The sequence below is a fragment of the Oncorhynchus gorbuscha genome, linkage group LG12 (genome assembly GCF_021184085.1).
Source record: "Oncorhynchus gorbuscha isolate QuinsamMale2020 ecotype Even-year linkage group LG12, OgorEven_v1.0, whole genome shotgun sequence".
Lineage (NCBI taxonomy): Eukaryota > Metazoa > Chordata > Actinopteri > Salmoniformes > Salmonidae > Oncorhynchus > Oncorhynchus gorbuscha.
The window spans coordinates 26059074-26074651 of record NC_060184.1 but is presented as its reverse complement, the minus strand read 5'-3'; the positions used below and the strand labels follow the sequence as shown (position 1 = coordinate 26074651).

At 43.8% G+C, this 15578-nt stretch overlaps 1 protein-coding gene across 2 annotated transcripts in view; it reads right to left on the bottom strand.

The window, feature by feature from the left end:
* LOC123990781 (EH domain-containing protein 3) overlaps window positions 1-14221 on the bottom strand; it is a 42176-nt gene extending 27955 nt beyond the window's left edge. The window contains exons 1-3 of one of the 2 annotated variants that reach the window (XM_046291642.1): window positions 13702-14221; window positions 13085-13282; window positions 1352-1528 (exon numbers count right to left, since the gene is read on the bottom strand). In XM_046291642.1, the coding sequence (XP_046147598.1) occupies window positions 1352-1528; window positions 13085-13282; window positions 13702-13703 (377 nt within the window). In that variant the 5' untranslated portion in view covers window positions 13704-14221. Of the gene's footprint in view, window positions 1-1351; window positions 1529-13084 lie in introns of both variants that reach the window. The other variant, XM_046291639.1, reaches the window with a different exon arrangement.
* Window positions 14222-15578: the final 1357 nt, after the last annotated feature.

Below are 15578 nucleotides of genomic sequence, written 5' to 3'. Positions count from 1 at the left end.
CGTCCAAGCAGTTGCTCCAGACATCACTTGGGTACACTGCAGCATCCACCGAGAGGCTCTTGCTGCCAAGGGAATGCCTGACAGCTTGAAAGATGTTTTTAACACTACAGTGAAAATGGTTTACTATGTTAAAGCAAGGACCCTGAACTCTCACTCTTTTCTGCACTATGCAACGATATGGGCAGCGACCATGTAATGCTTTTACATCATACAGAAGTGCGCTGGTTATCAAAGTATGGACACGTTTTTTTTTAAATTGAGAGATGAGCTTAAAGTTGTCTTAACTGATTTTCACTTGTCTGACCGCTTGCATAATGATGAGTTTCTCACACGACTGGCCTATTTGGGAGATGTTTTTTCTCGCCTGAATGATCTGAATCTAGGATTATACAGGGACTCTCCACAACTATATTCAATGTGCGGGACAAAATTCAGGCTATGATTAAGAATTGGAGCTAATTTCTGTCTGCATTAACAAGGACAACACACAGGTCTTTCCATCATTGTATGATTTTTTGTGTGCAAAAGAACTCAAGCTTACGGACAATGTCAAATGTGATATAGCAAAGCACCTGAGTGAGTTGCGTGTGCAATTACGCAGGTACATTCCCGAAACGGATGACATAAACAACTGGATTAGTTATCCCTTTCATGCCCTGCCTACAGTCCACTTATCAATATCTGAACAAGAGTCTCATCGAAATTACAACAAGCAGTTCTGTGAAGATTTAATTTAATCAGAAGCCACTGCCAGATTTCTGAATAGGGCTGCACTCAGAGTATCCTGCCTTGGCATATCGCGCTGTTTAGACACTGATGCCCTTTGCGACCACGTACCTATGTGAGAGTGGATTCTCGGCCCTCACTAGCATGAAAACTAAATACAGGCACAGACTGTGTGTGGAAAATGATTTAAGACAGACTCTTTCCAATACAACCCAACATTGCAGAGTCATGTGCATCCTTTCAAGCACACCCTTGTCATTAACCCGTGGTGAGTTATTCACAATTTTTGATTAACAAATAAGATGGTCCAATAAAGAGCAAAATTATTGATTATTATTATATTATTATTTGTGCCCTGATCCTATAAGAGCTCTTTGTCACTTCCTACGAGCCGGGTTGTGACAAAAACTCCCACTCATTCTTATGTTTAATAAACATATTGTTTAGTGTGTGTGTGGCAGGCTTACAAAGATGGCCACAAACAACATTTGAGAGTTCACTGACCCTGGTGCTAGAGGAGGTACGCAGCTGGAGGTTGAATGTTTGAAGTTGTACAGGACTATAAAAAGGGAACCACTGATATAGATGAATAAAAAATACTACATGTGGACTGTTATAGTCTCACCTGTTGAGAAATGCGTTTCCGAAGGCGTTGAGCTTCCTGAAGGGTTTCTTGGGGTCGACCACCAGGGCATTGCCAGGGATCAGCCCCTCCGTGTCTCCATGCATCACTGCAATGAAGGAGTCTGTGGTGGGTTCTGGCCCGATCCGCATTCCAGGGAAATCCTGCTCCAACAGGTATCTGGGGAGTAATATGAGACATGGATCTCTGGTTATGCTTTTCTTTATTGTCCACTATCTTTGCCCTTTACATGGCAAACTTGTACATCTTTTAAAGTAAAATATTAGCAATGTTGAATTATAGGGTCACGGTCCAAGAGTTTATACTTGAATGTGTCTGAATTGATATCCCAGATGTCAAATCTCTTCTAAATAGAGATTTGTGTGTAATATTGTAAAGATTTAGCATAATTCTATAGAATGTGCAGAATCCTACAAATGCATTGAATCGTAACTACTTGATTTCTCTGGTGATTCATTACTCAAGGCAATAAATAGTCATTTTAAATCACTTTCAACACTTAAAGCACTAACAGATGTGAGGTCAACCAGCTGATACTCTATGTATCCACTCTACACACACCCTGTCATAGGGGTCAACAGTGCTGGCTAGTACAGTTTCTCTGTATACACTGTTTAACTTCATAATGCAGTGCCATTGCAATGATAGATGTGAGGTCAACCAGCTGATACTCTATGTCATAGGGGTCAACAGTGCTGGCTAGTACAGTTTCTCTGTATACACTGTTTAACTTCATAATGCAGTGCCATTGCAATGATAGATGTGAGGTCAACCAGCTGATACTCTATGTCATAGGGGTCAACAGTGCTGGCTAGTACAGTTTCTCTGTATACACTGTTTAACTTCATAATGCAGTGCCATTGCAATGATAGATGTGAGGAGCACTGACACAAGCCAGAATATATTGTCTTACTGTCCAGACCCAGGTGTTTATCCTTCCCACTAGGGTTGGGCGGTATCTAGATTTCCATACCGTCATACCGTTTCTGTACCATACCGGGGTATACGGTATTACCGGAAGTGAACACAAGGGGCGCTATACCCCCCCCCCAAAAAAAGTATATACATTTTTGACCCACAAAATAATTTAGGCAACAAGGATTTTGATCCAAGTGGGGATTAAATGTCTCTACTATCACCAAGAAGCTTGGTCTTGACATCTAGCTACTTCTCTAGATGGTTAGCAAACCAAATGAATAGCTGGAGCCCTGAGCTGCATATCCTTTATTTGACACATCTTAGAATTGTTCCAGTTATTCTTAACTTATAGTTATAAGGAGTGGCGTAGCATGCACCCCCGCAGCCCCCGTGAGACGTTGGTGCCCCCAACCCCCCGCATTTAAAAAAAAAGTATTATTATTGTTATTGTTATTTATGGCATTTAAAATCATACCGTCTGTATTTTGAAATACCCTGGCGTGCGGTATAAACGGTATACCGCCCAAGCCTACTTCCCACAGCTCTGCCACTGAGGCTTCGGTGAGATGAAAGGAGGCAGAGGGACTGTGTTATGTCCATCATGATGGCAACGTTAATGAATGACCTTGTGTGTGTGCAAGTGTGTGTGTGTGCGTGCGTGTGTATGTGCGTGTGCACACGTGTGTGTTTGGAAACAGACTAGAGAGGAAAGAGCTAAGCCTGTGTGCTTTCATATCACTTAGGACTGAGGAGTCAGCACACACACACAAACACAGGCCTAGCTCTTTCACTGCCACTTTTCCTACGGCAGCCGCTGCTACTTGCTGCCACCACATAGGCACATCCTCTATGAATAATGCACCACAGCACAGGAAACTGAAGACGCTGCCTATGGCCCTATCCTGCAGGACAGTGGCCTCACATAGGGCACAAACCACAGAGAAATGGAGAGTAGCCACACTAGCCCCAGTCCACCTCTCAGTTTCCTCTATCCCCAAGCCATTAGAGAGGCTAGCTCTGGAAACTCTTGACAATGGACTGAACCATAACCGTCAGAGGCAGAATAGGAAACCAACACAAAGCCATCACCTCACTTGGTCAGTGCTGAACCGTAGCTGATTAAATATTCAAACATTTCCAACTTTTGAAACTGACATATATGGCCGGGTTTCAACATAAACGATTTGTCAGTGCTTTATGATGCTTCAAAATATGATTTGGCAAAGTAAACTATAGAGTGCACAAGCAAAATAAATAATCAGTATAATTATATTAAAAGCTTCCAGAGATGAGAAAGATTTTTTTTGTGATCCATATCCAATCCAGTCTTGTCCAGGGATTTGTATACCTGGAATTCAGCGTAAGCCTGGTACAATCGCAACCAGAGAGACATTTCAGGGATTTCTCTCTCTGTCTGTACCAAGGGACCACGACCACGTCTGGTTACAATAGCGTTATAATAGCGCCAGAGGAGATGGCTGCTGTTTTACGATCCCCTAAACAATTGTGATATTGTGTGTTGTTTCGCGTTATTTGTAACTTATTTTGTACATAATGTTTCTGCCACTGTGTCTTATGACTGAAAAGAGCTTCTAGATACCAGGACAGCGATTACCTCACCCCATACTGAGGAATACTTTTTCTTTACCGAGGAATGGGAAGAATTTACTTCAGACATCCGACAAGGCCCTCATCCCTGTCATTCGTAGGGGAAAGAGACAGAGATATCGGGGACGAAGGTCTGGGTGCCTTGTAAGGATCCGATGGTAAGTGTGTAATCTACCTTTACCATCGGTCCTATTAGCAAATGTACAATCAATAGAAAAAAATAGACAAACTACGATCACGTGTATATCCTACCAACGGGACATTACAAACTGTATCTTATGTTTCACAGAGTCATGGCTGAACGACGACATTAATAACATACAGCTGGCGGGTTTTACGCTTTTTCGGCAGGATAGAACAGTGGCGTCTGGTAAGAGGTGGTCTATGTTTATTTGTAAACAACAGCTGGTGCACGAAATCTAAGGAAGTCTCAAGGTTTTGCTCGCCCGAGGTAGAGTATCTCATGATAAGCTGTAGACCACGCTATTTACCAAGAGGATTTTCATCTATATTCTTCGTAGCTGTCTATTTACCACCACAAACCGATGCTGGCACTAAGACCACACTCAATGAGCTGTATATGGTCATAAGCAAACAGGAAAATGCTCATCCAGAGGTGGCGCTCCTAGTGGCCGGGATCTTTAATGCTGGGAAACTTAAATCTATTTTACCTCATTTATACCAGCATGTTAAATGTGCAACCAGAGGGACAAAAACTCTAGACTACCTTTACTCCACACACAGAGACACATACAAAGCGCTCCCTCGCCCTCCATTTGTCAAATCTGACCATAATTCTATCCTCCTGATATCTGCTTACAAACAAAAACTAAAGCAGGAAACACCATCGACTAGGTCAATAAAAAAAGTAGTCAGATGAAGCAGATGCTCAGCTACAGGACTGTTTTACTAGAATAGACTGGAATATGATTCTTCCGATGGCAATGAGGAGTACACCACATCAGTCACTAGCTTCATCAATAAGTGCATTGATGATGTCATCCCCACAGTGACCGTACGTACACACCTCAACCAGAAGCCATGGATTACAGGAAACATCGCACAGAGCTAAAGGGTAGAGCTGCCGCTTTCAAGGAGCGGGACTCTAACCCAGAAGCTTATAAGAAATCCCACTATGCCCTCCGACAAACGATCAAACAAGCGTCAATACAGGACTAAGATTGAATCATACTACAACGCCTCCAATGCTCGTTGGATGTGGCAGGGCTTGCAAACTATTACAGACTACAATGGGAAGCACAGCCGCGAGCTGTGACAAGTAACACTGAAACACGAGGCAAGTAACACTGAAACATGCATGAGCGCATCAGCTGTTCCGGACGACTGTGTGAGTAAGACCTTTAAACAGGTCAACATTCACAAGGCCGCAGGGCCAGACGGATTTCTAGGACGTGTACTCAGAGCATGCGTTGACCAACTGGAAAGTGTCTTCACTGACATTTTCAACCTGTCCCTGACTGAGTCTGTAATACCAATATGTTTCAAGCAGACCACCATAGTCCCTGTGCCCAGAACACTAAGGTAACCTTCCTAAATGACTACGGACCCATAGCACTCATGTAAGTAGCCATGAAGTGCTTTAAAAGGCTGGTCATGGCTCACATCAACACCATTATCCCAGAAACCCTAGACCCACTCCAATTTGCATACTGCCCCAACAGATGCACAGATGATGCAATCTCTATTGCACTCAACACTTCCCTTTCCCACCTGGACAAAAGGAACACCTATGTGAGAATGCTATTCATTGACTACAGCTCAGCGTTCAACACGATAGTGGTAAGGGTAGGTAACAACACATCCGCCATGCTGATCCTCAACACATGCGCCCCTCAGGGGTGCATGCTCAGTCCCCTCCTGTACTCCCTGTTCACGCATGACTGCATGGCCAGGCACAACTCCAACACCATCATCAAGTTTGCAGATGACACAACAGTGTTAGGCCTGATCACCAACAATGATGAGACAGCCTATAGGGAGGAGATTAGAGACCTGGCCATGTAGTGCCAGGACAACATCCTCTCCCTCAACGTGATCAAGACAAAAGGAGATGATTGTGGACTTCAGGAAAAGGAGGACCGAGCACGCCCCCATTCTCATTGACGGGGCTATAGTGGAGCAGGTTGAGTGCTTCATGTTCCTTGGTGTCCACATCACCGACAAACTATCATGGTCCCCCTCAGACGACTGAAAAGATTTGGCATGGGTCCTCAGGTTCTACAGCTGCACCATCGAGAGCATCCCAACTGGATGCATCACTGCCTGGTGTGGCAACTGCTCGCCCTCCGACCGCAGGCACTTACAGAGGGTAGTGTGTACAGCCAAGTACTTCACTGGGGCCAAGCTTCCTGCCAATCCAGGACCTCCATACCAGGCAGAGTCAGAGGAAGGGCCTAAAAATTGTCAAAGACTCTAGCCACCCTAGTCATAGACTGTTCTCTCTGCTACCGCATGGCAAGCAGTACCGGAGCACCAATTCTAAGCCTAAATGTCTTCTTAACAGCTTCTACCCCCAAGCCATGAGACTCCTAAACAGCTAATCAAAGGGCTACCAAGACCCCTCTTTTACACTGCTGCTACTCTCTGTTTATTATCTATTCATGGTCACTTTAACTCTACCTACATGTACACATTACCTAAATTACCTCGACTAACCGGTGCCCCCGCCCATTGACTCTGTACCGGTACCCCCTGTATATATATTTTACTGCTGTTGTTTAATTACTCAAAAAAAAGTTTTTTACTTAATTAACACTTACAGCATTTCACTATAAGGTACACCTGTTGTATTCGGTAGGGCATGTGACAAATAACTTTCGATTTGATTTTGATTTGTTTTAGTTTCACTGTGGATTTCAAAGGACTGCCTAATTAAGATCACTCATTTTGCCAGATTGAGACAGAACCCTACCAACAAACCCACAGCCAGCTGTCATTCTCACCCACATATGCAAAAGCATGAGAACAAAGCTCTACTCATCTCCTGCTATTCAATTACATAACCGCAATATGATTACTTGATTGCAAATAAGTACTACAACCTAAAGCTAATAGCTAATTTAGGAAGTGCCCCAAAGCTTTTCAGACCTTACAACCTGATCCTACACAGTAAGTGTTTTCCGTGGCCAGGGGCATTCTCTACATGATTCCAGACTGATGTCTCGCACTTGCCTCTCTCCTGGACTAGTCGCTCTGGAAACTATTAGTGACTATAAGTTGCTATAGCAATAACGGAACGGATTGGAGGGTTGGAGACAGCAGGGTTTATCAGTGATACCAGAGGACTGCATCTCACCATTGGTCTTAGGATGGCAGGAGAAATATTAGCATGCATTGGCATTACTGCACAGCAAGAGGAATGCACTTAGTCTCACTGGTAAAGTTTGATGTGGAAACATGTCACAAAGGCAATGATACAAGTAGAGAGCAGGAAAAGGGTACTAGGCTACACATCTCATCTCATCTCATCACCTTTCTGCCTTTCATATGCCCATACAGCACATATATCTGATTTTAGTTAATTAAACACTGAACAAAAATATAAACTGTAAAATGCTGGTTCCATGTTTCATAAGCTGAAACAAAGGATCCCATAAATGTTCCATACACACAAAAAGCCTATTTCTCTCAAAATTTGTGCACAAATTTGTTTACATCCCTGTTAGCGAGCATTTCTCCTTTGCCAAGATATAATCCATCCATCTGACAGGTGTGGCATGATCATTACACATGTGAACTTTGTGCTGGGGACACAACACAATGCAACATATTTTTGTTTTGAGGGAGCGTGCTCTTAGCATGCTGACTGTAGGAATGTCCACCAGAGCTGTTGCCAAATAATGTAATATTCATTTCTCTAAGCCACCTCCACATAATGTTAGAGAATTTGGCAGTACGTCCAACCGGCCTCACAACCGGTGACCACGTATAAACACATCAGAACCTCCACATCTGGCTTCTTCAACTACGGGATCATCTGTGACCAGCCTCCCAGACAGATGATTCCTGCACAACCTGTCAGAAACCGTCTCAGGGAAGCTCATCTGCGTGCTCGTCGTCCTCACCAGGGTCTTAACCTGACTACAGTTTGGGATCGTAACTGACTTTAGTGGGCAAATGCTCAGCTTTGATGGCCACTGACACGCTGGAGAAGTGTGCACGGTTTCAACTGTACCGGGCAGATGGCAGACAGTGTGTATGGCTTCGAATGGACAAGTGGTTTGCTGATGCCAACATCGTGAACACAGTGCCGGTGGGGTCATGGTATGGGCAACCATAAGCAACAGACAACGAACACAATTGCATTTTATTGTTGGCAATTTGAATGCACAGAGATACAGTGACAAGATCCTGAGCCCTGTTGTCGTGCCATTCATCCGGCGTCATCACCGCATGTTCCAGCATGATAATGCGCGGTCCCATGTCGTAAGGATCTGTACACAATTTCTGGAAGCTGAAAATGTCCCAGTTCTTCCATGGCCTGCATACTTACCAGACATGTCACCCTTGATTATGTTCGGGATGCTCTGGATCGATATGTACGAGCATGTTCCAGTTCCCGCCAATATCCAGCAACTTCGCACAGCCATTGAAGAGGAGTGGGACAACATTACACAGGCCACAGTCAACAGCTTGATCAACTCTATGCAAAGGAGATGTGTCATGCTGCATAAGGCAAATGGTGGTCACACCAGATACTGACTGATTTTCTGACCCATGCTCTGGGTATCTGTGACCAACAGATGCATATGTGAAATCCATAGATTTGGGCCTAATGAATTTATTTTAATTGACTGATTTCCTTACATGAACTGTAACAGTAAAGTTTTTGAAATTGTTGCATGTTAGGAAAGAAAAATGTTCAGTGGTTAAAGTCTAGACATGCATAGAGTTCCCATGTTGTTACTCTGGGGGTAAAAATGTTATTTAATTCATAGTTCTATATTTGGCATGTTTGGCTGGCAGTCATGGTGACCGTTATTAGATCAAATGAGGGACCTTCACTGCATGGAAGCTCGATTTAATTCTAGCCTCCCATCTTCAAAACAAAGTGTGCTTTGTCATAGGCTCAGAGAGACCATAACACTTGCTTTTAGGTCCAATGTTTTTGCATCTGCCCTTGTATTCCTTTGATGAGCACTAAGTGGGATGGTCGGAATACCATTAAGCAGTCCATAGGGAAATGTTGGAATTTAGCATGGAAACATGATCTGTTTGATGGTCATGGACAAGTTTACAGACAAATCATTGGAGTAGCTGACATTCCTGTGTTTGGGCTGTGACTACAAGGGAAAATTGATGCAGCTAATTAGTGTAATATAAGATAAGATATACACTATATATATACCACAATTATGTGGACACCACTTAAAATTAGTGGATTCGGCTATTTCAGCCACACCCGTTGCTGACAGGTGTATAAAATCGAGCATACAGCAATGCAATCTCCATAGACAAACATTGGCAGTAGAATGTCATAGGATGCCACCTTTCCAACAAGTCAGTTTGCAAAATGGATGTCCTGCTAGAGCTGCCTGACTCAACTGTAAGTGCTGTATTGTGAAGTGGAAACGTCTAGGAGCATCAGCGGCTCAGCCGCGAAGTGGTAGGCCACACGAGCTCACAGGATGGGACCACGAGTGCTGAAGTGGGTAGCGGGTAAAAATCATATGTCCTAAGTCGGAGTTGGGCATCTCCAGCGCGGCCCACGCTTGGATTGCGTCCTACCTGACAGGTCGCTCCTACCAGGTGGCGTGGCGAGAATCTGTCTCCTCACCACGCGCTCTCACCACTGGTGTCCCCCAGGGCTCTGTTCTAGGCCCTCTCCTATTCTCGCTATACACCAAGTCACTTGGCTCTGTCATAACCTCACATGGTCTCTCCTATCATTGCTATGCTGACGACACACAATTAATCTTCTCCTTTCCCCCTTCTGATGACCAGGTGGCGAATCGCATCTCTGCATGTCTGGCAGACATATCAGTGTGGATGACGGATCACCACCTCAAGCTGAACTTCGGCAAGACGGAGCTGCTCTTCCTCCCGGGGAAGGACTGCCCGTTCCATGATCTCGCCATCACGGTTGACAACTCCATTGTGTCCTCCTCCCAGAGCGCTAAGAACCTTGGCGTGATCCTGGACAACACCCTGTCGTTCTCAACTAACATCAAGGCGGTGGCCCGTTCCTGTAGGTTCATGCTCTACAACATCCGCAGAGTACGACCCTGCCTCACACAGGAAGCGGCGCAGGTCCTAATCCAGGCACTTATCATCTCCCGTCTGGATTACTGCAACTCGCTGTTGGCTGGGCTCCCTGCCTGTGCCATTAAACCCCTACAACTCATCCAGAACGCCGCAGCCCGTCTAGTGTTCAACCTTCCCAAGTTCTCTCACGTCACCCCGCTCCTCCGCTCTCTCCACTGGCTTCCAGTTGAAGCTCGCATCCGCTACAAGACCATGGTGCTTGCCTACGGAGCTGTGAGGGGAACGGCACCTCAGTACCTCCAGGCTCTGATCAGGCCCTACCCCCAAATAAGGGCACTGCGTTCATCCACCTCTGGCCTGCTCGCCTCCCTACCACTGAGGAAGTACAGTTCCCGCTCAGCCCAGTCAAAACTGTTCGCTGCTCTGGCTCCCCAATGGTGGAACAAACTCCCTCACGACGCCAGGACAGCGGAGTCAATCACCACCTTCCGGAGACACCTGAAACCCCACCTCTTTAAGGAATACTTAGGATATGATAAAGTAATCCTTCTCACCCCCCTTAAAATATTTAGATGCACTATTGTAAAGTGGCTGTTCCACTGGATGTCATAAGATGAATGCACCAATTTGTAAGTCGCTCTGGATAAGAGCGTCTGCTAAATGACTTAAATGTAAATGTAAATGTAAGTCGCAACACTCACTACCGAGTTCCAAATTGTCTCTTATTAGCACAATAACTATTCACCGGGAGCAACATGAAATGGGTTTCCATGGCCCGAGCAGCTGCATACAAGCCTAAGATCACCATGCACAATGCCAAGTGTCGGCTGGAGTGGTGTAAAGCTCACTGCCATTGGAGTCTGGAGCAGTGGAAACGCGTTCTCTGGGGGTGATGAATCACGCTTCACCATCTGGCAGTCCGACAGATTAATCTGGGTTTGGCAGATTGCAGGAGAAACGCTACCTGCCCCAATGCATAGTGCCAACTGTAATGTTTGGTGGATGAGGAATAATGGTCTGGGGCTGTTTTACATGGTTTGGGCTAGGCCCCTTAATTCCAGTGAAGGGAAATCTTAACGCCACAGCATACAATGACATTCTAGAAGAGTCTGTGCTTCCAACATTGTGATAACAGTTTGGGGATGACCCGTTCCTGTTTCAGCATGACAATGCCCCCGTGCACAAAGGGAGGTCCATGCAGAAATCGTTTTTCGAGATCGGTGTGAAATAACTTGACCGGCCTACATAGAGCCCTGACCTCAACCCCATAGAACACCTTTAGGATGAATTGGAAAACCGACTGCGAGCCAGGCCTAATCGCCCAACATTAGTGTCCGACCTCACTAATGCTCTTGTGGCTGAATGGAAGCAAGTCCCTGCAGCAATATTCCATCATCGAGTGGAAATCCTTCCCAGAAGAGAGGAGGCTGTTATAGAAGCTAATGTGGGACCAACTCCATATTAATACCCATGATTTTGGAATGAGATGTTCAACGAGCAGGTGTCCACAAACGTTTGGTCATGTAGTGTATTTTGAACACACCGACAGCGGCATTGCATTTTGGCACACCAGAATTACGTTCATTTCCAATGAAATGCTGCGTTTGCCTTGCAGCATTGTGTTGCAGAGGCAGTTTCAATGCATTCGGTGTGGTGCATACGTTGGATTTATAGAACGCATGCGTCAAACTGTATGCTTCGACAGCTTGACAGAAATGGTAGCAGAAGGTGAATGTTGAACTTTGTTGCACACATATCCAGATGATGCTGCGTACTGTTTTGCGCAACGACGCCGTCGGTGTGTTCGAGGTGTTAGTCCATATGAGATGGAAATGTGTCCTCTGATCATTTTCCCAACCCCTCCCATATACAAACACACATTAGGTTTGAGAGGCTGGAGAAGAGTAACATGTAATCATAAAATGAGAATTATGGGATGATATCTATAACTATATAATAACAAGTGGTGGAAAAAGCACACAATTTTCATACTTCAGTTAAAGTACCTTAATAGAAAATTACTCAAGTAAAAGTAAAAGTCACCCAGTAAAATACTACTTGAGTAAATGTCTAAAAGTATTTGGTTTAAAATATACTTAAGTACCAAAAGTAAATGTAATTGCAAAAATATACGTATCAAAAGTCAAAGTAAACATAAATCATTTCAAATTCGTTACATTAAGCAACCCAGGCGGCACAATTTTCTATTTTTTTCTTTATTTACGGATAGCAAGGGGCACACTCCAACACTCAGACATAATTTACAAGCAAAGCATTTGTGTTTAATGAGTCCGCCAGATCAGAGGCAGTAGGGATGACTAGGGATGTTCTCTTGAACATTGGATAATTTTCATGTCCTGCAAAGCATTTAAAATGTAACGAGTACTTTTGGGTGTCAGGGAAAATGTAAGGAGGAAAAAGTACATTATTTTCTTCAGGAATGTAGTGAAGTAAAAGTTGTCAAAAATATAAAACTCTAAAGAAAAGTACAGATACTAAAAAAAAAGAATACTTAAATAGTACTTTTTTCTTAAGTACTTTACACCAATGATAATAACATATGATAACACTAGATTCCCATAATCTACTTATATATTTTTGTAAACTCATCTATACAGTACCAGGTATAAATAACCAGGAAAGCCTTTTTGTCTGTTGGAATGTGTTATCCCTCTTTTCAAGTCAGAGTACTGTGTCAATATTTGACCTGTGTCTGCCCAAGGTTGAACTGCAACACAGACAACCATCCAGTCAACCCCAAAACGAACACATTTATCTCCCTTGGATCATTTTTGTTGTTCAATAAAAGCTCATGTTTGCATCAAACTGTGAATATGCAGTGTGTCTGCCATGCATTTCATGTCCCCTCTGTTTGCATATCAGACCATAACTCACTAGTGTTTTGGCCCCCTGACCGGCAAGCAAAGCACCTACCTACCGGTGACATTTCAAACACAGACCTACCGTATGAAGCTGGTCTTTCCAGTGGAATACTGCCCCACAAGGAGAACCATGGGTTTGTTGTCAAAGTCGGCATCCTCTAAGGCGGGCGAGTGGAACTCGTGGAATTTGTAGTGTTCCTCCAATGGCAACAATTTGGTTTTGTAGAGCTTCTTGAGGCCATCGCTGACTGTCTGAAAGACCTCAGGATCCTTCTTCCTCCTGTCATCGGTACCCAACCAGCTGAACATGATGCAATTCGATAATGGACAACCTTATACTCTATAGAGACCTCTATTTTCTATTTCTATTCTAGTATTCTATTCAAATAATTCGGAGGATCTCTTTGTCATTGATTTAGTAGATGGTTTGTTTTTCCTTTCAATCAAACTATATGCAGACACATCCTTCAATGGAAGCGTTCGTTCCTCAAGTCCTTACAAGCCAAACACGAGACACAGATGCATTCAGACGACTATAAGCCAGCTAATTAACTAGACACATACTAGCGATGCTAAATCATTTCTACATGCATATTTTCATATCACAGCTATAATGCACGATTTTCATTCAGGCTGTAGAGGAATTCCAAAAATGATGCACGTATCAAGCTTAGCTGTCAAATTGTGATCTCGTCTTACATTTGAATACTGAAGCGGTTGAAGCTTCAAAATACTGTCCTAAATAATAGACCTTTCTCGAGGCAAATGAAGAAACAACAAAATAGCTATAATAAAGCACTATTCCTACTGCTGCGTAGAATGTTGTGCGGTCACTGGCTTCCCCGGCTTCTTTACTGCAGCAGATTTAAATGCCTGTCTGACAACGAAATCTGATCCGAAAGGAAATGCCCAACTACTGGCAAAGCCCCTCCCAGTATTACAACGACTGAAGGCAGTGATGGCAGCGCCATATTGGCGGATGAGGGACAAGTTGAATCTATCCATCTCATTGTTGGTGCTCCTCTAGCGGTAATACAGAGTAACCATCAAGGCGTAATTACAACATCGAAATCGCTACATTGTATCAGTCATCAGCTGCATCGTACATTACCAAGAAAAATAGAAAAGTACTATGTCAACATTTTCATATGCCTACGTGTAACAGTATAACTTTAGACCGTTCACTCGCCCATACCCGGCCGCGAACCAGGAATCCTCTGCACACATCAACAACAGTCACCCACGAAGCATCGTTACCCATCGCTCCTTTTTGACCTTCCTTTGACATCGGGTGCTATAGGTGTCTTGGAGGGCAGGTAGTTTGCCCTTGCGGTTGTGGGCCGGAGCAGTTGCCGTACCAGGCGGTGATACAGCCCGACAGGATGCTCTCGATTGTGCATATGTAAAATTTTGTGAGTGTTTTTGGTTGACAAGCCAAATTTCTTCAGCTTCCTGAGGTTGAAAAGGCGCTATTGCGCCTTCTTCACCAAGCTGTCTGTGTGGGTGGACCATTTCAGTTTGTCCATGATGTGTACGCTGAGGAAATTAAAACTTTCCACCTTCTCCACTTCAGATGGTGAATGGGCAAGATAAAATATTAAGTGCCTTTGAACAGGGTATGACAGTTTGTGTGTGTAAATAACAGCAATGGTGCTGGGATTTTCACGTTCAACAGTTTCCCCTGTGTATCAAACATGGTCCACCTCACAAGGCATAACTAGCCAACTTAACACAACTGTGGGAAGCATAGGAGTCAACATTGGCCAGCATCCCTGTGGAACACTTTCGACACCTTGTAGAATCCATGCCTCGATGAATCGAAGCTGTTCTGATGGCAAAAGGGGGAGAAACTCAATATTAGGAAGGTGACTCAATGTTTGTAAACTCAGTGTCTATCCTTCTCCTTACAGACTATTTTACATACCAGTATGACACCTGCTGGACTACATTTAGGCCTACACTAGTTTATGTAATGGTTTGTGGATTATTCGAGGACTGACTACCACTAGATGGTGTAACTAGATGGTGTTACTAGATGGTGTAACTAGATGGTGTAACTAGATGGTGTAACTAGATGGTGTAACTAGATGGTGTAACAAGACAACACATTTGTGATCCATTAGCGTTTTATTTTTTAAGTCTAGAAGTTCCCTCTAGAAGTAAATCTTAGTGTGATTAGACAATATCAAAAGTACAGGATAATATGTACAAGTTTATAATGCAGAGTGGCGAATGCATGTGTATCTGAAGACTAAAGAAGTAGGTCCTAGCCTATGCCCAAACCCACTGAATGTCGATAAAGATCGATTCTATTTTCTATTATATTCTATTCTATTAGTCCTCTGTAACCACACCTCGCCTCACCTGTGTTATCTCCAGTATAGGCTTCCGTGTAACTCTGGAAAAACACAAAACACTGGAGCTGAACTGGGCTACATCATTAATTAAAGACTATATCCGTTAAATTGGGTGGAATCAAGTTCTATTGATGTAAGCATTGCAAGTAGAATATACTACAAATCCTTGTACATTATGATTTGCACGGTAGGTGGTGCTAAACCAATTCGGATATTATA